The sequence below is a fragment of the Homarus americanus genome, unplaced genomic scaffold, assembly GCF_018991925.1.
Source record: "Homarus americanus isolate GMGI-L3 unplaced genomic scaffold, GMGI_Hamer_2.0 scaffold38831, whole genome shotgun sequence".
Lineage (NCBI taxonomy): Eukaryota > Metazoa > Arthropoda > Malacostraca > Decapoda > Nephropidae > Homarus > Homarus americanus.
This window is the reverse complement of record NW_024738906.1, coordinates 1,650-26,927: the sequence shown is the minus strand read 5'-3', so window position 1 is coordinate 26,927 and position 25,278 is coordinate 1,650. Positions and strand designations below refer to the sequence as shown.

Genomic DNA, 25,278 nt, shown 5'->3' with positions numbered 1-25,278 from the left:
TGACCGAAGGAGAGAGGAGGACAGTCGACATCTCATCCAGGCTGTAACATAACTTCTGGGCTGCTGCTTCTGCTCAGATATCACCTCCGCGAGTCTGGCGTAGAAGCATCTTGCACTTGGTTCCATCCCACCAGAGGTTGTGAACACTAGAGGAGTGAAGCTGCCTTGATCATCGATCTGAATTCTCTCCCTGTATGCCCTTATCTTGTCGTTCTCGTTCCTCCTGTGTGCAGCATCGAGAGCTGAGTTACGGTGACATGCGGCCATGGGATCAAAAATCCTGATGTCGAAGAAGGCTCTCTGTCCCAGCGTCCAGAATCCTCGAGCACTGACGTCAACATGGGCTTCGTTGGACGTGTTTGAAGTCCCATGTTGGAAAATCTCACCGTCCAATGGAAGGAGGGTCGGTTCTACACTGACATCACGGCAGATTTCCTTCAACACATTTGCTGTGAGATCCGTTACTTCGTCATGCCTCATGCATATGAAGCCCCTTTCTTGCACACCATGGCGTGATCAACATCATAGGAAGAGCCACACATGCATTGGGAGGGCAAACCTTCTACTGGCCTACTGTACCTTAAAGCATTGGCATCTGTAAATTCTTGTTTATTGAGACTGAAACCATTTGCCCTTATCGGTAACGTAGTTAACCAGTTCGAGGCGCCCACCTCCTGCGCTATAACTACTTTTTTTTTTAAATTCTCTGGTACCTGCAACAACAGTTGCTGCAAATTATCACTTTGGCCGTGCTGTCGTTCTGTCGTAATGGACCTTCTAATCTTGTTTACTTCACTGGTATCCACCTCCCATTGTTGCGTTCTGAGCTAGTATGTGGTCCGTGAGGGCTGCCGTGAGCTTAACTGAGTTTTGATGTTCAGTGACAGCAATCTCCTCTGGATTGGTCATTCCCATTCCACCCAGTCTCCGTGATAGTGCAAGGAGTGATCTTTCTGCTGGGGTTAAGTGAGGGTGTTTCACTAATTTGGGAATGAAATTGACGTTGATAGCTTCTTCCAGAGGGTGGAGGGGGGGTCCGATATCAGGGATAGTGCACATCAGGTAGTTCCAGCGATGCTTGACTCCATGGGTGACTGCTGCAAAAACCGCATGTGGCTCTGTATTAGCAATCTCAGACAGAGCTTGGATTTCCCTAACCCACTCATTCACCTTTCCCGTTATGTACTCAGTGTTGAAGTCCGTCGTGCCAATTACTGCGCCTAGGTGTCTTTGGCCATCCTTTGTTATTTTGACCTCACTTCCACCAAACACCTCCATTGCCTGTTCATAATGTTCTGGCTTCACAATGAGGAAGGACTTGCTGGCGTCTGGGTGGTACCCTATTTGTGGGCCTCGTGATGTTACCAGGTCCCACCACTTTTTGATGTCCTCCACTTTTCCTGCTCCTGTCAGGTCATCAGCGTACGCCACTTGCTTGATTTCAGTTGTTTCAAGTTTTATTGTGTGTTGGAGCACGGATAAGCCTATTGTGTACATTGCCATTGCAACAGGGTCCCCCTGCGTTGTTCCCTCGGTTGGTCTGTATGATGGTATCACCGTTTAGAGCCTTGTTGTTTACTATATAGAGGTCTGATGGATTCCTATAGGAGTTTTCAACATACATTGCAAAGCTTGGACACTTGATATTGATGTTGTGCAGTGCGGCTTTGCAATTAAGTATGTTGAATGCAATTGAAGCCTCCAACAGGAGAACGGCCTCACAATCACGCTGCTCAAATATCATTCTCATGGCGTGAATGGCCGCCTCCCCTCCAGCCTGGTGGCCAGCATCAAACTTGCAGGTTTGCTGCTGCTGCCTTGACATCATCCTTTACCACCTCCATTATGCATTTTCCGATGATCCGCCTCAGCACTTCCCCCACCCCTATAGGCCTACATCCTGGATTCTTATCCAGGGGAATGAGGCAGCAGGCAGTCAAAGCATGGAGGTGTTGGCAGCACGAGGATGCCAACTTTCTTGCAAGGACGGCAATGGCAGTGCAGAGATCACTTGCTACAGGGCCAAACTTATTAGTGCTGAGAATGACTCTCCAACCGTTTGCATTTGGTGGGATATAGGCACCCTGGAACCTGGTGCCTTCGTTTGTGCTTAGTCTTTGTGTGTGTCCTCTGACAGAATAGATGTGGTATTATGATTCAATGATATGGCTTATTAAAGATGTCATCTTCGTTGGTGAGCTCTGAGATGACGGGACCACAGATGTTGCACACGTGGATGGCTACATCTAGTGCAGGAGGAATGGCGGTAGTGTCTTTCCGGCGTTGGCATTTGTCTGCCTCAGTATGCAGTCGGGCTAACTCGAAAGTAATGACACCTTCTCGTGTGGTGCTCCTCCAAGTGCTACGGAGTGGAACAATTGTCTCCCAGGTGAGGGGGGCCGATTTGGCACTTTTTCAGGTTAGTCTTAAGACTGTCCTTGTACCTTTTCATTTGCCCGCCAGCATTATGTTTACTATTCGATAAGAAACTGTAAAGTAGCTGCTTTGGCAGTCTACTGTCGTCCATGAGAGTAACATGGCCAGTCCAACGTAGTAGTTCATGGATAATGGTAGCCTCGATGCTCCATCAGTTGGTGTCAGCAAGAATACTGGCATTTATTCTCTTGTTTTCACACCGAACTTGGAGGATGGAGCATAGACTACGTTGGTGAAAGTTTTCAAGTGTCTTGAGGTGCCTCCTGTATATGACCCATGTCTCACTGCCATATAGCAGGGTGGGGAGGACCACTGCTCGATATACGTGCAACTTTGTCGTTAATTTCAGCTCCCTGCAGCTGAAGACACGGGTACAGAGTCTGCCAAAGGCTTGAGATGCACATCTGATCCAATGTTGAATCTCTTCAATGATGTCCGCAGAGGTGGACAGGTAGAAGAGATACTGTATGGATAGTGGAGGTGTGGCTGAACCAGGGGTAGACTGAAAGACAATGTGAGGCCCAATTGTGCAAACACATCTGCATAGGTGTTCAGGATCTCCTGTAGGTTGTGCTCAGTGTGAGAGACAAGAGTGAGGTCGTCTGCATACTAAAGTTCAGTAATGGAAGCAGCCAACACCTTTGTTCCTGCCTGGAGTCGTCTTATGTTGAAAAGACCCTTCATCCGGTACTGGATGTCCACCCCGCCGGCTAAATTGGCACTGGCATGAGTCAGGAAGGCAGCTAAGAAGATGGAAAAGAGAGCTCGTGCCAGTACACATCCCTGTTTTACCCCCATTTGGATGGGGAAGAACTCAGACTGGGTGCCACTGTGCAGGACACTGCTGTTCTTGCCAACATGGAGTTGCCTCACAATGGCGATGAATTTTGGTGGGCAGCCAAAATGGCTGAGGGTATGCCAGAAGGCTTTCTTGTTGACCGAGTCACAGGCCTTGGTTAGGTCGATGAAAGCCATGTACAAGTCACGATGCTCTTCTCTGCACTTTTCTTGTATCTGGCAGGCAGCAAAGATGATGACTGGTGCCTCTTGTTGGTCTAAAGCCACATTGATATTCTGGGAGGAAGTTTTCCACCTCAGGAAGAATTCTGTTTAGGAGGACTCGGGCGATAATCTTGCCAGCTATGGAGAGCAGCGAGATACCGCCGTAGTTGCCACAGTCTGACTAGTCTCCTTTGTTCGTATAAATATTAACGATCGAGGCGTCTTTAAGAGCTTAAAGGATTTCCTCCTTTTCCCACATATTCTCCATGAGAGAATGGAGACGGCTGGTAAGCAGAGGTCCTCCTGCTTTATACACCTCGGCTGGGATTCCACCAGGCCCTGAGGCTTTGTTATTTTTCATCTGTTTGAAGGCAGTCGCTACCTCATCCAGGGTTGGAGGATAACTGATGTGGGTTAGCTCTGGATGCTGAGGGACCTGCTGGGTAGTCAAGACATACACATCGGTGTTTCAGTTGAGCAGTGCCTCGTGATGGTCTAAAGCCACATTGATATTCTGGGAGGAAGTTTTCCGCCTCAGGAAGAATTCTGTTTGGGAGGACTCGGGCGATAATCTTGCCAGCTACTGAGAGCAGAGATCCCACGGTAATTGCCACAGTCTGAGCGGTCTCCCTTGTTCTTATAAATATGGACAATGGAGGCGTCTTTAAAAACTTGGAGGATTTCCTCCTTTTCCCATATATTCTCCAGGAGAGAGTGGAGACGGATGTTAAGCAGAGGTCCTGCTTTATACACCTCGGCTGGGATTCCATCAGGCCCTGAGGCTTTGTTATTTTCCATCTCTTTGATGGCTGTAGCTACCTCACCCAGGGATGGAGGATAGCTGAAGTGGGTCAGCCTGATGCAGGGCTTCAATGCAGATTTTTCGTTTGGGGTTTACTCCCGTAGCCTTATACCTACCAAGGTTAATCTGCAAGGCAGCGTGGCGGTGGTTGGTAGGCGCCAGGACGTGTCCACATGCCAGTGGGCCTATGTGCTGTCCCTCTGGGGCCCACTGCTACTCAGAGATCCCCTGCTGATCTAGCCTGGGCCCACGAGGCACCCATTTACAGTGTGTTGACACGAGGAGGCACAGCAGCAGTCTTGATGGTGAGGAGGCTGTATACTGGCAGGGGAAGACTTATGCAAGCTGCTTCCCTGTTCACCACGAGGACTAGCCAGCGGCGGCAGCTGAAAGCGAGAGGGAGCAAGCAGTGCTTGAACCTTAACACTAACTTAATGCTGCCACTCTAGACGCATTCACCACCCTGTGTGTGACACACACACACACATACTAAAATAAACAAATATATTGCCAACTTTTCCACTTAACATATGTATACATATAACTTTTTTCTTCGTGTTTTTCTTTGCTTTGGAACATACATAGTGAGTTAAACTATTGTTTGCACAAAATGTGTTCCTTAGCTGTTATCGAGTCTTGTATAAGTATTTTCCTGATATGAGAATGTAAATATCTAAGTCGCCATGAGTGTTCATGTTATTAAGGAATAATGTTGAAGTGAAGTGAATTGAAACAGTTTATTTAGCCAGAAAAACACAGATACAGAGTGGATGATAATAATAACAATATTAACATGGCTGAGCCAGTTGGGAACATGAGCTCTCTTTTAGACACCTGATATACAGTATACTATACATTAATCTCAAGGAAGTATTGTGTAACATTTAGTATCATCTGGAATAGTACAATAGCATGGTGGTAATAAGAACATCTCATAATGTTACCACGATTATCACTTCAATATTTATTCATTTTATTTATTTATTATTATTTTTTAGTTTATGTTTTTAATTCCACTCTAATATATATATATATATATATATATATATATATATATATATATATCAATCAACCTCAACCCGCCAGGATTCGAACCCACGGCCCACAAGCCTATGACTGTGACCGGGGAACGCTAACCGCTGGACCACCAGGATACTTAGCATTCCACACAAAGCCTGTTCACAGCCATGGCTTGTGGGCCATGGGTTCGAATCTGGCGGGTTGAGGTGTTGATTGTATGTAGAAGTCCGCGTGCTTTATTGGGCTAATGAAATATATATGGATCCTCGTGTTTCGAAGCCGGATTTGGTAAAACGTTACTCTGACCACCTAAGTGATACGGGTCCCCATTAGAGGTTCACGGTGATGATCAACCGTATTACACACACACACACACACACACACACACACACATAAATTTATCAGATAATCATTGTTTTGGCATGCATTGAAATTCATCAGAAATGTTGCAAGTAACGTCCATTTAGAAAGATTAAAAAAAAAATGTGTCCCATTAGGAGACATCGTCCCTCTGTGTAATTGTGTATACCTTTCGGTGACATAATTTAAAGCTCTGTGTGTGTGCATGTGTATTTGTGTAAGTTTGCGTGTTATGAACCTAGGCAAGCGCTACCAGTTATATTTATTTAAAGCATCCAAGCACTAAAATGGTCATTTCTTCTTAATAATCAGGCAATGCTGCGCCTAAAACAAAAATTCCTGAAACTTGCAAATTCATTATTATGTGACGTCATTGGCAAATAGACCAAGTGCTTACGAACGCAATAATGTTATTTGTAGGGACGCTGGTAGTGTTTTATATTCTGTAATAATAATAATAACAATAATAATAATAATAATAATAATACAATAACAATAATAATAATAATAATAATAATAATAATAATAATAATGTGTATAAACTTGAAAGGAAGAACTAATTATAAAGGGACGGTGTTTAAAATAAATTGTACTCGAAATCAATAAGTTGCCTCCTAGCATCTACAGTACAATATTTGGCACCCTTACGGCGTGATACAATATGACACGGGTGCCGACTATTTTTTAGTGGGTGTGCGTAATCACCACATGTACTCTCACAACTAAAAATTAATACATGGACACAGTCACCACAGGTAGTTACAGCACGGAGTCACAACACAACATGCACAGTCATCACACATACACAGTCGCAACACACAATCGTAGTCACAACACGTACACAGTCGCAACAGGTGCACACTGCACAGTCGCAGTCACAGCGTGACGTACATACACAACAGGTGGTGTTGAAGGTTGGCCCGGCAGGGGGAGTGGGGCGGCATCTTGGGGAGTGGGGGAGTGCAGAGGTTACCAGGTACATACAGACAGGTGAATTTAGACGTAGGCTGAAGGATTCTTCATGTGACTTGTATGACTGGTTTATGGATGATAATATATTTTCTTTAATGTTTATACAGGTATATTTATGCCTTATTCAATGGTTTTGTTGTTAGTTATATCAGTATTCTGTCGGTGCCTATGTTCTGGTCGATAACTTTAAATAAAGAACTCGTCCACAGGAGGATGACTCACGTAAATGTTATTTCATATTAATCATGGTTATTCTTACACACACACACAAATCTGCATCCCGAACACGCTAGTAACTTCAGGAAAATGTTGGTCGCGATGGGGGAGATTTTACGCTCTTCCAAAAAATTATTACAGAAATTATGTTTATGACACGTCATTACTTCCTTCTCTGCTTTGTACTTCCCTCTACAATTCATAATATGTGTTATCATGTAAAAAATAAATACTTGGATTCACAGTGTTTATGCAATGAGCCATTGACACATATCCTCTTGCAAAGTAATCACCGTGATGGAGAAGGTAAAACAATGTAAATATCGAAATTGCGCTGATAAATAAGGACAAAGTGGAAATATTATGTCACTGGATGTATTAAGTCATAATTGAAATATCCCTTACATGCCTCCAAGTAAAGGAAGCATTTGGGTAAATAAAAGCGACCGGTGACGCATCCACTGCCCAGCCATATTTGTTTGACACAAAAATATTACGAAGGTTGTATTAATCCTCTCAGCAGATCATAGACACCTATGAAAGTCAGGGATAAACAAACGTGACATTACAAAGGTACTCAAACTATCCAACCAAGAGCAAACTCATAATAATGGTTTTAAATTAGACATTTAGATTTAGGCGCGAAATTGGTAAATATTGGTTTGGAAATAGAGTAGTGGATGAGTGGAACAAGTTACCAAACATCATCATTAACTCGAATACGCTGGATAGCTTCAAACATAGGTTGGATGGATATATGAGCAATAGGGGTTGGGTGTAAATGGAACTGCCAAGTATGGGCCAATAAGCCCGCTGCAGTTTCCCCCATTCTTATGTTTCAGTCTTAATAAAGTGCAGTACGACTAGTGGACTAGTGGATTGATTGTTCGTGTTTATCGTATGTGTCGAAGAATTTATCAATATCAAGAGAATGTGAAACAAGCACACGACTATGTGGATGATGAAAGTCTTGCTCATTGTGGATCATCCTCCCCCTCCAAGTATCCTCATACTCATGTGACATGACGCAGCACAAGAAGTCAGGAATAGATTTTCCTTCTGTGCTCCACATCATACGATACTCCATCGATCACTAACCTACCTTATGAACGTATACCTCTCGTCTCCACGCGTACAACCGCGCCGCGCATCGTACGAGCCTTGGATGACCCAAGGTGGGAAGTCAAGCATATGTAGCTCTTAAGTAACAGATTACTAAAGGCTATTTACCAATGCTTTGGTCCACACGCCCCTAAAGCTAACCAAAATTAAAAGATGATACTATCAACTTTGTGGTATGAAGCCATAAGGGTGATCTCCCTATCCCGGGGTTGCTTTTGGATAGAGGATCACACCACCTATTGCTCAGCCAATCAGAGGACGAGGTGGGCGGAGAGTAGACCTGCCATGTGGTGAAACGTCATAATTCGCGCTGCCAGAAAGAATACTATTTTCTTTTTAAAATCTAGAAATAAAATATACAATTCTTTATAACGGATATACTAAGTAATTTTATTTGAATTTACTGTAATAATTTCCTTAATTTTAGACAGGATCTTCAGGAGTTGTAAAAGTAAAAAAAAAGTGAAGGGCAACTAACTATGACGTTAGCAGCGGGGATTTTAAACAGTTGACGTGTGTTGTGGTACAGCTCGGTTGTGTCTCGCTGCCTGTTGGGAGAGGAAGCCACGCAGGGTCGTTTCCTCCAAAACCTTCACACGATTTGGAGGGATAAATTTTGAATCGTTTACTAACTACCTCTCAAGCAACGAGACCCTGGTAAGTGTATGTTAGTGTGTGTGTGTATATGTTCTGCGGGTTGTGACAAGAACTGTCAAAAGTGTGTCAAGTGCCGGTGTTGTGTTGTGATTGGGCACTACGCCAATGCCACACCGCTGACTGACACAGGTGTGATAATCATCTGTTTTTTTGAAAAAGAAAAAATAGAAGGTACCGTGGCATTAAGCAATATCTACATAGTGTTAAGAAACGATGTTGTTTGCTTGTTGAACGTGGGGAAAGCAATCGAGATATATCCAATAGGATAATGCCACGCTTATATCATGATTGAGATTGGTGACTGATAAAATAATCGAATATTCGCGGAAGTTGATATAAGATTTAGCTGTACATATGTCAAGAGAAGAGGAGTGGTTGTGTACGCGCTCAGGTAAGGTGTGTGTGTGGCGGCAGGTCGTGGGTAGGACCGGTGGAGGTGGTAGGAAATTCTTAGTGGTGGCGGTGGCCTCAGGCAGTGCTAGTCGCTGACCTACACACCGCTCCCTCCCTCTTTCTCCATCACTGCTGTTCCATCATTGCTGTTCCCTCCTTCCTCCATCTTTGCTGTTCCCCCCTTCCTCCATCATTGCTGTACCCTCCTTCCTCCATCTTTGCTGTTCCCCCCTTCCTCCATCATTGCTGTTCCCTCCTTCCTCCATCATTGCCGTTCCCTCCTGCCTCTTCCTCCATCATTGCCGTTCCCTCCTGCCTCCATCATTGCTGTTCCCTCCTGCCTCCATCATTGCTGTTCCCTCCTGCCTCCATCATTGCTGTTCCCTCCTGCCTCCATCGTTGCTGTTCCCTCCTTCCTCCATCGTTGCTGTTCCTCCTACCTCTTCCTCCATCGTTGCTGTTCCCTCCTTCTTCCATCGTTGCTGTTTCCCTCCTACCTCTTCCTCCGTCATTGCTGTTCCCTCCTGCCTCCATCATTGCTGTTCCTCCTTCCTCCATCATTGCTGTTTCCCTCCTTCCTCCATCATTGCTGTTCCCTCCCTACCTCTTCCTCCGTCATTGCTGTTCCCTCCTGCCTCTTCCTCCATCATTGCTGTTCCCACCTGCCTCTTCCTCCATCGTTGCTGTTCCCACCTGCCTCTTCCTCCATCGTTGCTGTTCCTCCTACCTCTTCCTCCATCATTGCCGTTCCCTCCTGCCTCTTCCTTCATCGTTGCTGTTCCCTCCTGCTTGTTTCCTCCATCGTTGCCGTTCCCTCCTGCCTGTTCCTCCATCATTGCCGTTCCTCCTGCCTGTTCCTCCCATCGTTGCCATTTCCCTCCTGCCTCTTCCTCCATCATTGCCGTTCCCACCTGCCTGTTCCTCCATCGTTGCCGTTCCCCCTGCCTCCTCATTGCTGTTTCCTCCTGCCTCCATCATTACTGTTCCCTCCTGCCTCCATCATTGCTGTTCCCTCCTGCCTCCATCATTGCTGTTCCCTCCTGCCTCCATCGTTGCCCCTCCTGCCTCCATCTTGCTGTTCCTCCTCCATCGTTGCTGTTCCCTCCTTCCTCCATCGTTGCTGTTCCCTCCTTCCTCCATCGTTGCTGTTCCCTCCTACCTCTTCCTCCGTCATTGCTGTTCCTCCCTCCATCATTGCTGTTCCCTCCTGCCTCAATCATTGCTGTTCCTCCTTCCTCCATCGTTGCTGTTCCTCTACCTCTTCCTCCGTCATTGCTGTTCCTCCTGCCTCTTCCTCCATCATTGCTGTTTCCCACCTGCCTCTTCCTCCATCGTTGCTGTTCCCACCTGCCTCTTCCTCCATCGTTGCTGTTCCTCCTACCTCTTCCTCCGTCATTGCCATTCCCTCCTGCCTCTTCCTTCATCGTTGCCGTTCCCTCCCTGCTTTTTCCTCCATCGTTGCCGTTCCCTCCTGCCTGTTCCTCCATCGTTGCCGATTCCTCCTGCCTGTTCCTCCATCATTGCCGTTCCTCCCTGCCTGTTCCTCCATCGTTGCCGTTCCCACCCCCACCTCTTCCTCCATCATTGCCGTTCCTCCTGCCTGTTCCTCCATCGTTGCCGTTCCCTCCCTGCCTGTTCCTCCATCGTTGCCATTCCTCCTGCCTCTTCCTCCATCGTTGCCGTTCCCTCTGCCTCTTCCTCCATCATTGCTGTTCCTCCTTCTTCCTCCATCATTGCTTCCCTCCTGCCACTTCCTCCATTATCGTGTGTTCTGTTCCTCCTCTTCCTCCATCGTTGCTGTTCCTTCCTGCCTCTTCCTCCATCGTTGCTGTTCCTTCCTGCCTCTTCCTCCATCATTGCTGTTTCCTTCCTCCTCTTCCTCCCATCGTTGCTGTTCCCTCCTGCCTCTTCCCTCCATCGTTTCCCTCTGCCTCTCTCCATCATTGCCTTCCTCCTGCCTCTTCCTCCATCATTGCTGTTCCCTCCTGCCTCTTCCTCCATCATTGCTGCCGCCGTTCCCTCCTGCCTCTTCCTCCATCATTGTTCCTCCTGCCTCTTCCTCCATCATTGCTGTTCCATCATTGCTCCTGTTGCTGCCCTCTTCCTCCATCGTTGCTGTTCCCTCCCTGCCTCTTCCTCCATCATTGCCGCCTCTTCCTCCATCGTTGTTCCCTCCTGCTCTTCCTCCATCGTTGCCGTTCCTCCTGTCTCTTCCTCCATCATTGCTGTTCCCTCCTGCTTCTTCCTCCATCGTTGCTTCCCTCCTGCCTCTTTCTCCATCGTTGCCGTTCCCTCCTGCCTCTTCCTCCATCGTTGCTGTTCCCTCCTGCCTCTTCCTCCATCGTTGCTGTTCCTCCTGCCTCTTCCTCCATCGTTGCTTCCTCCTGCCTCTTCCTCCATCGTTGCCGTTCCATCATTGCCATTCCCTCCTGTCTCTTCCTCCATCGTTGTTCCTCCTGTCTCTTCCTCCATCATTGCTGTTCCCTCCTGCCACTTCCTCCATCATTGCTTCCTCTCCTGCCTCTTCCCTCCATCGTTGCCGTCCCTCCATCGCTTGCCTCTTCCTGTTCCTCCTGCCTGTTGCCTGCCACCATCGTTGCCGTTCCCTCCTGCTCTTCTCCATCGTTCTCCTGCTGCTGTTCCCTCCTGCCTCTTCCTCCATCGTTGCCATTCCTCCTGCCTCTTCCTCCATCTGCTTCCTCCTGCCTCTTCCTCCATCGTTGCTTCCCTCCTGCCTCTTCCTCCATCGTTGCTTTTCCCTCCTGTCTCCCTCCTCCTCCATCATTGCTGTTCCCTCCTGCCTCTTCCCTCCATCATTGCTGTTCCCTCCTGCCTTTCCTTCCTGTTCCTCCTGCTCTTCATCATCCTGTTCCTCCTGCCTATTCCTTCATTATTGCTGTTCCCTCCTGTCTCTTCCTCCATCATTGCTGTTCCCTCCATTCCTTCATTGCCATTTTTCGTTAACCTGCCATCACTTTTTTTTTTCAATTTTTTTTCTTTGGTCTCTAGTTTTCTTGGGTTTTAGATGATTGACATTTATCTTTGGGGCAAATCATCCCCCTTCCCCTTTCCGCCCCAACAATGTAGGGGGGCCACGTTGGGAATGCGAGTTTGTGGGTGGCTAAAAGGTTAAAACTAACCTAACTGGCCATGGACCCCCCAATATTGCGTTTATTTTTGGGATGCGCTGCTAAATTCAAGTATATTCTTTCGTTTCCTGAAGATATCTTATTAAATGGTAAGAGAAGAAAATCGTATAAAGGTTAATGAAAAATGACCCATTGCTGTTCCCTCCTGCTTCCATCAATGCTGCCCCTCTTCCTCCAACTGTTAACAGTGCTCTTCACTATTTCTCTTCCACCACTGCTGCTATTTCCTCCCTTTCTCCTCCATCACCACTCTCCCCTCCACCTCTCATTCACCACTACTTTCCCTTTCTCCACTGCTACTCTCTCCTCCTCCAACAATCATCCCTCCCTCAGTTTTCCTCCCGGTCTTCAACCTCCCTCTCCATACTGTTTTCCATTTCTCCCACCGCCTCCCCCCTCACCTTCCATTCACCTCCTGACATCACTCCCCACCACCAGCCCCCCCCTCCACTCGTTCTCATTTATTCTCGTCTTTTATATTCTTCCATTCGTTTTACCTACCAACCATGTTTTTTTTTTCATTACAGTATTCTCTTTTCTCTACCGGTCATCTTTTTCAATTCTTGACCCTATTATTCTCTCGTACTCCTAACTATGTTCTAGAATGTTGTACCCCCCTCAACTCCCACCTGTCTTATCACACTGCACCACTCCTTTCTCCTTCCCTCACATTTTCTCCACTTAACCGAAGTAATGAATATTAGATTACGTTAGGGTGTCCCCCACCTGTGTTTCGTACGTCGTATGTGCTGCCAGAGGTGAGTGTTGGGAGTGCTTGGCTCCTGTGAACTATGAAGATGGGAATATACTAATTGCCCGAATTGTTGTGTACAGTATTGGAGATTAAACACTTGAGCCAATTGAATATATTAAATTACTGTATCGTTTCAGAAAGTGATATTCAACTCCTTTAGTTCATGTGCAGGAATAATTTATTAAATCCTTGTAAGAGGTTAGGTTTATTAAAATATTTTTTCATTACGTTAGGTTTTTTTAATGAAAAAAGGAAACTTTTGATGCGGTTTTCTGGGAAGGGTTTCTTGTAAGGGGCGTCACAGCGGATGCGTGTATCCTCATCCTGCCCTCGCTCGCTCGACGCTGTAATAGTACAATTTTCCGTGTAATATTCAAGAACAGTTGTGGGGTGTACGACGCCATTCACGATGACCTTCTTGCCCTGATCTTTTTTCAGCAATATCGCCTTTAACACATGGAATTCTACACTTTTCGAAGCTGTGGAGGGGTCTCGAACCAAGTTTCCTGGTGGGACTTATTAGCTAGTAGTACTCAAAATATCGAAACTTCGAGATCTCTCCAGAGCTTCGAAAAGGTGGTATTCCTTAAGCAAGATCAGGGCAAGAAGGCCATCTTAAATGGCGTCGTACACCCCATGACTTCGTGGATACGGTATATGATTAAGATAATGAGTTTGGTGTTATTTATGTATTTATCTCGATCTGTGTTTTATATATTCATTGGAGCTATATAACAATAATTTATCTGTACTTCATTTTCTAATGTTTACTCGTTGTTTTCGGTCGTCCAGCGAGGATCAACAGCGATATGGACGGATTGGATTGTAAGCTGAATTGTAGAGCAAAGAAAGGCCATACTGTAGGCTGTATAGTGAGGCCCAGCTTGTTAAATATGGCCTTGAGTGGAAGGTCGAGTGCTACCAGTGACAACACTGTTAAAACTGTCAAAAATTGGTTTTGTAAGAGAATTATCGCTGAATTGTCTGGTTTCTGCAGGAACGACTATTTTGTACAGTACTGCCAGAATTGTTTTTATTGTTTGATGCTTTTTTCCTGCCGAAGGGAAGGTCTTGGTACTTCTTAGCAAAATGCAATTCCGTTTTTCTCAATTTGACACCTGAAATATTAACTAAAGTACGTTCAGATAACAAATACTTTACAAATGATATATTTACGCCAAATAGTTTAGTAGACCCCGTGTTGGAAAGTAATTTCAGTACTATAGGTTGACAACCCTTATACGAAAAACTCTGAAAACCCGGGCACAGGTCACTGACCCACATCGGGGCCCTGGGGGGCGAAAATGGAATAATAATTATTATAATAATTATTCAAAGTAAATAGAATTTATAATAACAAAATAAAATAATAACAATGATAAAATAATGATAAAATTAATAATAATGAAGAAATACAAGAATGAAAAAAAGATCAAAAGTGAGAAACACGACCTAGACATATGATTTATTATTATTATTATTATTATTACATTTTCGCCCCCCCCCACCCCCAGGCCCTGATGTGGGTCAGAGACCTGTGCCCGGGTGGGCTGATCCCTGCAAAAAAAAAAAACCTAACCATTCTGAAATTCGAAATGCATCTGGCCCCAAGGATTTCGGATATAGGATTGTCAACCTGGTACTTGTTTTTGTTTGGTGCAAATAAACGAAGGCTTGAAGTCTTGACCCATTTCGTCGAGTGACCACATGTGTGGAGGATTAGTTGTGGGTAGTTTTAATATGCAGTCCCTATATCTGGTTTGTGCTCCCCCCACCCTTTTTTACGAGAATTGTAAAATTTATTTTCGTACTCATACAGTAGATGCGGAAGTGTGGAAAAAAACCGAGATTGAACTTAAAAAAAAAAAGTTGGTTTTCCGGCATATTCGCGGTGTAGAGTAATAATTTTTTTCTTTTCTATTCATTTTTTACTCTTATTTTTTCGCCCCCTTGGCTCAGCTGTGGGTCGATACCTGTGCCCGGGTGGGCTATTCCCCGTAAAAAAAAAAAACATGAATTGCCTTACATTTGCCTCATTGGTTGTTAAAAGGACGTCCTGTTAGACTACAGCATTAAATGAGTCCATGTCTCTAACGATCTTGTTTTATTTTATTTTATAGGTAGTTTAGTTTTCTCATATTTCGTATATGGTTAAATGCCGGTCCCTGTAGCCATTTGTAAACAAGAACTGGTTGGTGCTCATCACGTGGAGACCGGAGGCAGGATTTTAAGTTAAAGTTTCACATTTCCCATCGTCCTCCACCCGTTTCTGAAAAAGTATAAATGTTTATTAATTGTTAAAAAAAATTAACGGTAAATATGGAAAATCACGCATGGAAAGCCAAATATTACTCAATATAATTACTTATTCGGCCGATTCGCGGAAATATACTGGACTCATTACTTCTGATGTTTAGGAGTGTTCACTAAATATTGCTGCAGCTTGACTTAGTAGGCGTTAATCGGCTTATACGATAATTTTGATTTGGTAAAGTGAATATGACCCAGAAATCACGAAGGCTAGGTTGCCAAAGCATATGGCATGGCGCTGGTCACACACATAATTTATAGACCAGAGTCTAGACTATTAGAACATCAGCCATGGGCAGATTAGTTGGATTGCGTCGTGTTGCTGGCAAGTTGAAATTAGCGCGGCGTCAGGTTTCTACTGTGGGAGGGTATAATTAGCCTGGGCACCGTTTAGTTAACCACCGAGTTGTCTGGATCCTATTGTCTTTTATCTGATTTTGGTCTTTCACGAGTTCCAAGTCAGTGATGATTTTTTTTTCTCCCCGTCCTTGACTTTTTACTCGCTGCACTATGGTGGGGCGCCCTGTCCAGAATTTAACCTTTTACAACTCGCTACTCGTGGTTTGGACCCACAGTTTTCAAAGTACAATGCAGTTTGTATATAATCGGTCCGTCAGCATCTTATGTAGCCTCGTGGGTACCGTAGTCACAGCATTGTGGTAACGTCATTGCCCGCGTCTATTGTAATGTCTACTTGGCTGCAGTTTTGGTCAGTCTTCGTGTGCCAGAGTTGGTTCTCCTGCTAGCTTTAACGCACCCGGTGACTCCAGTTGGTTCTCCTGCTAGCTTTAACGCACCCGGTGACTCAGACAGTAGTTTTCAAACACAGATATCACGAGCAAGTACCAGGTTAGTTTTAAAAAGGTATGTCATGGAGGCTTAGTGAAGATGCCGAGACACCTGGCTATAAATGTATCAAATCTAAACGCAATAAACCACACGACTTTTTATGCCTTTTGGGGCTTTTTTAAGTCAATAATTTTTCGTAATTAATGTAGCGATTTTGTTCGTTTCCGATAAATTTTTTGTTTATTGTATGGGAGAACATAAGAATGGAGGAAACTGCAGCGGGCCTATTGACCCATACTGGGCAGTCCCGTTTATACCCAACCCCTATTGCTCATATAAGCATCCAACCTATGTTTGAAGCTATCCAGCGTATTCGAGTTAATGATGATATTTGGTAACTTGTTCCATTCATCCACTACTGTTTCCAAACCAGTGTTTACCTATTTCACTCCGAAATCTAAATTTGTCTAATTTAAAACCATTAAGAGTTCGCTCCTGGTTGGATAGTTTGAGTACCTTTGTAATGTCCCCTTTGTTTAGCCCTGACTTCCATTTATACACCTCTATCATGTCGCCCCTCACTCTGTCTCTCGAGGGAGTGCAAATTAAGATGCTATAACCTGTCTCTGTATTCAAGGTTCCTAATGCCCGGGATTAGTCTTGTCATTTTCCTCTGGATTCTTTCCAAGGATTGGTAAGGTATTTGAGGGCGTTGTTCCTCTCTCTCTCTCTCTCTCTCTCTCTCTGGGAAAACCTTGGCTGCTGTTGTCATAATTATTACACCATTTCCGGAGATTGCTCAAAGTAGTGGTTAATCTAAGGGTGAAATAAGATGTTGTCTAATCTTCATGTATCGTACACACGCACACTCCTTCTGGAGTAGACAGCCTGAATGCTCAAGACGTCGTTTATAATATTGATATTGTGAATATATAATCCGACACTTGTGATGGCAGATATTCGCAGGTTGATAACAGGACGATGGTTTAACACGTTCTCGAAGGGCTAAAGTAAGTAGGTGTTGGGGTAAAATAAATCGATGGATACTATGAATCATCAGTTTTCGCAAGTATTATGTATATGATAAGAAGGAACTACAGTACTGTATTTGGTTTGGGTACTGTATAATCTGGTCATGTTAGAGACGCCATCAATTACTGGCTGTAATCTTGGGAGTGATGAACACGCGACATAAAGTAGCAGACGATACACTCAAGTTGGAAGTGTTTACCTTGGCACTGTTAAGGTTAAGTCTAGTGTTTCCTCGTCTTCGCACGTGTATTTATTTGTCGCTTTGTTAAATTATTTATAAATATGAAACCTTTTTTATAAGTAAACAGTGTGTCACGCGACTTCAGCCACCACGCCGCAAGGACCGAGTACAAATCCAGCGATCAACTTGTCCTCATTTTCGTACCACTTGATTAATAAGACGTTTGAATGGCTTAACTTGTTCTGTAATGTTAGTTTTATTTAGGAGTTTGCACTAGGTGTGTCCCGCCAGTAACTTAAAGGAAGTGCGTTGTCTTCATATCCTGACAGGATATCCGCTACTAACGATTCCACCACCCGGGAGTGTTTTATATACTCATCGTCTTCAACAGTTGGATGGGAGAGTAGTTCATGACAAGTGGGCAGTCAATACTTTCCTCTGCCCCGCCCCAACCCACCTAACCCTTCCTCACCCCAACCCACCTAACCCTTCCTCACCCCAACCCACCTAACCCTTCCTTCTAACCCTTCCCCGCCCCAACCCTAACCTTAACCCACCTTAACCCTTCCCCTGCCCCAACCCACCTAACCTAACCTAACCCCAACCCACCTAACCCTTCCCGCCCCAACCCACCTAACCCTTCCCGCCCCAACCACCACCCCCCCCGCGCAACCCTAACCCCCACCTAACCCTTCCCGCCCCAACCCACCTAACCCCCAACCCACCTAACCCTCCCTCACCCCAACCCACCTAACCCCCCTCTCGCCCCAACCCCTCTCGCCCCAACCCCCTCTCGCCCCAACCCCTCTCGCCCCAACCCCTCTCGCCCCAACCCCCTCTCGCCCCAACCCACCTAATGCTCCTAATCGCCAACGTAGAATCCCCATGCGCTTGACACTTTAATATCTAAAGCCAATGTTTTTAGTACAGAACTGTGGCTAGTTGGTGTACTTGACCTAGGTGGCAAAGATGGTGGTCAGTTATGGACAGTGGGGCGAACCTTGTCCAAACCTCCTCCACCAGACTAAACGCACGGGGAGGCAACGGTGGCACACTCCCACTCGCTGAATTACCAAACTTGTGATTTCGTTGCCTCACGGTCTAGTCTTTGATGTGTACTCAACTACTCTCCGTTTATGTATTTGAAGGCTTCTTCCATGACGTAACACAGGGGCTTCCTCTGTTACATGGTACGGATTCACTAGGACTTCCCCTATAGCGTATCATTGACGTATTAATGTTTCCTTCGATTCGCCAGTGACACCGTGACTCATTACTGAGGTTCAGGTGCCACTGTCCTCCCAGAAGTGTTATGGCTTTCTGTAATATTCACTTTTTCTTATCAATGGGAATTAGAGGAATAATTCATTTAGCTACACATAACCTAATACCTACCTGGTCACACTAGTCCCATTATCGAACGTACAGACAAAAACTTACCGTACCTTCGTTAACATTTCTGAGTGTATCTTGGGTCACCCGTCACCTTTACAAGTCAGTGCACTTAAAGGGAGGGCACAAGTATCGACCCTCAGTGGCGGGCCACATCACCCAGGCGCTGGAATGCATACTGTATATGAGGCCAGACGTGGGCGGGCAAATTTCTTAGAAGCTTGAACCACATTGATGGGATGCAAATGTTTTTGGTTGGTTTAGCAGGATCGCGTGAAGATGAGGCACCTCCATATTTCACCTGATCAAACTCCGTAACTCTAGAGGGAGTGATCATCAGGTGAAATAAGCTGGAGTATCTAAATTTTCTCATGGTCCTGTTAATTGTTCTTCTGTAAAACAGATCTTATGCCTTAGGTCTACCAATCATAAATGTACGGTGTTTGCTCAGACTCGGCAATGTTTGCGTGCAATGATCAAGAAAATACCAGATAAGCTGTGCAACCTTCAGCTATGTGGGGGAGGAACCTGGTGACATTGTAGTGGTGGTCGACGGCCTTGGGTCTGGGGTGCCAACAGTGGTGTAGGTTAGACTTGCGTTACGAAATGATTTCGTTTAGTTTTCGTCGATTATACTATTTCCCATTTTCTTTGCTTCCGAAAGTCTTTTTTTAAGCTTTTGGGATAAGGAGAACTCATTCTTAAAATTGACACTGTCGTCTATAGCTTAATGTTAGGCATCGTAACAGTTCATTTATCGGTCGTGAAGTGTCAACAGCTTTCCATCGTCTTCGGGTTAACCTTTTACTGAAAAAATTACATTTTACGACCAATAGCATTAGTTTTTTTCTAATCTGGTGTCCACGCCCCGCCCAGAGTAGCGTAGCGCGTGTGTGTGAAGGTGTGGGTTGAGCTAGTACGGTGGCCCTAATCACCTGTTCAGTTGGTGGTGGTGTGTGTGCAAGGTAACGTTCGCTGCTAGTGGTGGCCTCCTGCACTTGTCTGAGTGAAGTGTCCACAATCATATAGCGTGGCGGTGAAAACACTATGGACTTAAAACAGTGATAAGTTGGTCAATAAAGTAGTGGTGTCTTGTACAGTACGTTTTAGTGAAGGGAGACCGTTGTGGGTTAATGTTTGTTGTGGTTGCCTGGAGACCCGTTGATTGTACTAGCTGAGAACACGGACCCTGACGATGGTATACTCTTGGGTACGTGTAGTGAACTTCTTAGCCTAGTACAGTAGAACTAACATTGGTGCTTTAATAAATTAACTGCCACTGGGTAATGTCAACCGAACAGTGAAGCTGGTAACTGGTGCTAGATTGCGGTGTGTACAAGGGGTGGTTAAGAACTCTGCCCAAAATACACGTCCTTGCCGGGCAAAAGTTACAGTAGTGCCTAAGTATAGTAGGTAAGAAGAGAGTAGTAGGCCTGGGCCAAGGTCAGCAGTGTGGTGCCAAGGCAGGAGGTGGAAGAAGCCAACAAAACGGGTGAGGGAGGCACACCGCGGGCCAATGTGTCGTCTAGCTCAGAATCACAACTGTCGAACAGATTCAGCCGTCACTTGAGGTAAACAACGATCAATGCCTGGTCCAGGTTACCCACTAGGCCTCACGTGTTGACGCTTTACTGCCTCTGTACCGCCTAATGAGGCACTCTTCTACTCTATAAACTATCAGTAATGTTTTTTATTGAATATTTCGGATCACTAGAAGAACAGACACCCCAGTTTATTTCTGAAGATAACCACTCCAACACAAACATAACCGAACTCTTTTGCAGCGTTCGAGTGTGTAAGCTTATAGTGAAATAAGCTGGGGTGTCTGATCTGGCTTTGAATATACGATATAAGAACAAAAGAATGGAGGAAACTGCAGCGGGTCTATTGGCCCATACTGGGCAGTCCTATTTACACCCAACCCCTATTGCTCATATATCCATCCAACCTATGTTTGAAGCTATCCAGCGTATTCGAGTTAATGATGATATTTGGTAACTTGTTCCATTCATCCACTACTGTTTCCAAACCAGTGTTTACCTATTTCACGCCTAAATCTAAATTTGTCTAATTTAAAACCATTGTTACGAGTTCGCTCCTGGCTGGATAGTTTGAGTACCTTTGTAATGTCTCCTTTGTTCAGCCCTGACTTCCATTTATACACCTCTATCATATCGCCTCTCACTCTACGTCTCTCGAGGGAGTGCAAATTATGATGCTTTAACTTGTCTCTGTACTCAAGGTTCCTAATGCCCGGGATTAGCCTTGTCATTCTCCACTGAATTCTTTACAAGGATTCTATATCCATTCTGTCATAAGGTGACCAGAATTGAACTGCGTAATCCAAGTGAGGTCTCACAAGCGCAAGATATAGTTTTAGGATGACCTCGCTAGTCTTGTAACTAACACTCCTTTGCATGAACCCAAGTACTTTATTAGCCTTGTTTCGAACAAATACACATCGTTTACTTGGCATAAGGTTCCTACTTATCATTACTCCTAAATCTCTCTCGCAGTCGGATTTCTCAATGGTATCGTTGTTCATCTGGTATCTGGTTTCCTTGTATACATCTATACTGAGTACTTTAAATTTGTCCACGTTGAATTTCATCTGCCATTTTTCAGACCATTCGAGAAATTTGTTTAGATCTTCCTGTAGTTTTGTGGAGCCCTCGTCAGATTTAATAACACGTCCTATTTTGGTGTCATCAGCAAATTTACCTATGTTGCTGCCTATGCTGATATCTATGTCGTTTATGTATATAATAAATAATAGTGGTCCAAGTACTGAGCCTTGGGGAACTCCACTAGTGACGTTTCTTCAATGGGATTTAGTGCCGTTAATGCTCACTCGCTGTTTCCTGTCCTGTAACCACGCCCTAATCCATTTGAGGATATTACCTTTGATGCCATGTGCTTCTACCTTTCTTATGAGCAATAGGGGTTGGGTGTAAACGGGACTGCCCAGTATGGGCCAATAAGCCAGCTGCAGTTTCCTCCATTCTTATGTTATCAGTCTTTCGTGGGGGACTCTGTCGAAGGCTTTGCTAAAGTCGAGATATACCACATCATAATTGTGCCCCTCGTCCACAGATTCGAAAACTGATGAAAAGAATTTTAATAGATTAGTTAGAAGTGACGAACATATCTCTGGTTAGTGATTTTGGTAATACAGTACTGATGGTATGAAACTGACTGGACTCGGGCGTGCTAAAACTCGGGACCTGGTCAGGTACTGAAAAGTTTTTGTAACCGTTATGTAGTCAAAGTCGATGGTAGTCTCACCGACGTAGTAGTCATATTAAATTTTCCTCAACAAAGTCGTCGGCGTAGTACAGTATACATATACTGTATGTATTGTACGTATATTATCTCGAGGTTCACGGCCACATAAAGTTAATCAAATTGTTTCAAAATTTAAAGGTAACGTCATCGTGTTTAATATTGTCGTATTTATGGAGCTCAGAGTTATTAATAGGAAGACAAACAAGGTGTGGGAGCGACCGTGGCGAGGCAGAGCCCCCCCTCCTCCCCTCCTCCTGCGTACGAGGTTTGGCGGTCGCTGGGACAGGTAGAAAGGGGGGGGGGGGTCACCTAAGGAGTAGGGGGAGGGAAGGGATAGTCAGGTGACGGTGTCCTGCCACTAAGGAAGTTTGCCCTCTTCCCGTCCTTCAGTGGTTACAGGCCAAATGAGCCCCTGAAACAGTTTATTTAGCCAGAAAAACTGAGTGGATAATAAAAAATATTAACATGGCTGAGCCAGTTGAGAGCCTGAGCTGTCTGGAAGGTACCTGATATACTGTACATTTGTCTCAAGGAAGTATTATTGTAACATTTACAGTAGTATCATCTGGAATAGTACACATAGCGTGGTAGTAGTAACAATTTACAGTAGTATCATCTGGAATAGTACATTTGTCTCAAGGAAGTATTATTGTAACATTTACAGTAGTATCATCTGGAATAGTACACATAGCGTGGTAGTAGTAACAATTTACAGTAGTATCATCTGGAATAGTACTCATAGCGTGGTAGTCGTAACAACATACCAGAATGTTACCCAGGTCATCACATCGGTTTTTTTACACTTGGTATAAACCTTAAGGTGTTGATATACATAAATATGATGAGTGAAGCAGTACAACATGGGTTGGTTTAAGGTGGAACAAGAGGGCTAGTAGAAGAGTTAGAAGCTGTAACTCACTGGCTCGATAAAGAAATGGAAAGAGTGGGAGAACATTTATGGTTCAAATCCAATAGAACAAGACTGAACAACCCAGCACCAATACCAAGTTACAACTACCAACCTCAAAGCAATACAATAAAAAAATAAATTACAAATAAAAAAAATCTTAGAATGAATAGCCAATTAAAACACTGCCAACACAAACGTCAACCTTTTCAATTCAAAAGATAGGACCACCATCTTGTGAACCCGAGTAGCAAGTTGGATCCTACACCACTTCCTTGCAAAAAACTTTTTCCAATTTTAAACAAAAGCTTCAATTCCTAAAAAAAAGTGACTAGTGGACACTATCCTTGGCTTCTAACCCCTCCCTGCTATTTTTCCTCCCACCTTTATTAAAGCAAAAGATACGATGCTCGGCCAGCTCCATAAAGAACGTGGCCAGAGGTCGTCACCTCTTCCTTGAAATACTGGCTACTGCAATGACGAAACATGACCAAGAGAAAAGCCAAAGGCCTAAGAGCTAAAACTTAAATTACTAGTACAAAAGATCAACAAAGAATTTTAAAATGTAGCATATCTGGTTGAGCCCGGATGCCTTTACTCTCCCACGTTCCTTCAAAATTTCCTCATTTACCTTCTAAAGCCCCCTAAAAAAACCTCCAAAGTACTTCCACCCAACACGAAGCAATAGCCTTTCATCCTTATCTACAGGCATCAAATTAAGTACCAGGAGGGTACACACGACGGTGATAGGAAAGAAAATAACAAGAAAGAGTAACATTTTGATAGGAACAAAGTTTGTGGTATGTCAATTTACTGGTAAAAGGGTAACAGCGTATACATTAAATAAAATGAATAAAGACATATACAAACACTCTATTGATCAAATACACATTACATTATTCTAGTTCAGTAAGTATGACATTCTGAAGGAAGTGAGGAGGTTTCTTTAGTTTCTGGAGGCGGGGAGGGAGGTGTTCATAAACTGCTGTAGTAGTAGTCGGGTCTTCAACTTCTGAAGGTTATGTTTGGATAGGGTTGGTTTGGTTATGCTGGTTTAGGGTTGGTTAGGTTTGTTTAGACTAGGTTATGATAGGCTAGGTTTGTCCGCGTAAAGAGATAATTAGGTGGTTTGGATGACGCCATCTGTTACCGATACTTTACCAAGTTACTTTATTTCCTGTTACTTTTTAGCCGTTACGTTTTTACCGATTCTTTTCTTATGTTACCTTTTCCCTGTTGCTCTCTTTCTTACACTCAAACACGACACGACCCTCCATGGTGATGCTGACCGCAGTAAAACCTAGTTCACCGTAACCACGCAACTCCCGACCACTGTCCAGTTTACATAAGAAAATAAGGAGTCTGCAATAGGCCGGTTGGCCTGTGCATGGCAGCTCCTGTCGAGAGTTACTACCACTCTCTAGCATCCATGAATCTATCTAGCCTCCTTTTGAAACTTTCCAGCGTTCCAGCACTTACTACAAAGTTGCTAAGCTTGTTCCACTCGTCCACCACCCTATTTGTGAACCAGTTCCTTCCCATCTCCCTCCTAAACCTAAACTTATCCAACTTGAATTCGTTGTTACGAGTCCTATCCTGCTCGGATATTATAAGAACTTTATCTATATCCCCTTTATTGATTCCTTTCACCCACTTAAATACTTCTATCATATCTCCCCGCACTCTTCGTCTTTCATTGGTCATTAACTGAGTAAACATTCTGAATATACGGATTGGTATTTTTTCAATAGACAGTTAAAAATGAAAGGGAAACTCCGGAGCGGACGAAATGCGAGTAAACAGACGGTAACCCCCCGAAACTTTTCTTATTATTATGAATCCCCGCTAAGTGTGTCACGTGGTGTAACTCAACAGCTTTCTAAACTCCACACTTGTAAAACTGTAGCATCGATCACTTCTTGTACGATAATACAACACAGGTAGGATTAAGTGCCCCTACATGAGATGGTAGGTGCCTGTGTGGCGTCTTGGCGTGTCCTTGTTTATAGTTACGAAGGTCCTCACCATGGTTCCGTGGCGCTGCGTGTCGTCTCAGGTAGCAGGTAGGTAGGAGGTGGATGGATGAAGTGCCCACGCTCCCTCTTCTACACCACCACCTCTTGCCTCCCTCATCTCGTCGCCGTTTCCTGCCTCCCTCTTCTTGTGCCCTTCGCCCTATCATTAACAGTCTCCTCCTGAGCTCTTCCTGTCCCTCCCTACCATAGCCTCCCTCCTGCGCCTTCAACAACTTGCCACATAATTACCTTCCACCTAGACTCCCTTTCTTACATTTCCTACTACTATTATCTTCTCCTACTGCACATCCACAACCTCCCCCCCCCTACTGCACCTCCACAACCCCTCCCCCCCTACTGCACTCCTCCACAACCCCTCCCCCCCACCCCCTACTGCCTCCACAACCCCTCCCCTACTGCACCTCCACAACCCCCTCCCTACTGCACCTCCACACAACCCCTCCCCCCCCACTGCACCTCCACA

General features: G+C 44.7%; 1 protein-coding gene across 1 annotated transcript; it reads right to left on the bottom strand.

Annotated features, from left to right (window-relative positions):
* Nucleotides 1-11,044: 11,044 nt before the first annotated feature.
* On the bottom strand, nt 11,045-11,425 carry LOC121874390 (cyclic nucleotide-gated cation channel beta-1-like). The gene has a single exon (XM_042378517.1). It carries the CDS (start codon nt 11,423-11,425, stop codon nt 11,045-11,047), a length of 381 nt encoding a protein of 126 aa, XP_042234451.1.
* Between the last annotated feature and the right edge of the window lie 13,853 nt (nt 11,426-25,278).

Coding starts and splice junctions, on each gene's coding strand:
- LOC121874390 (XM_042378517.1), bottom strand. CDS start 11,425: ATGGAGGAAGAGACAGGAGGGAATGGCAATGATGGAACGGCAACGATG.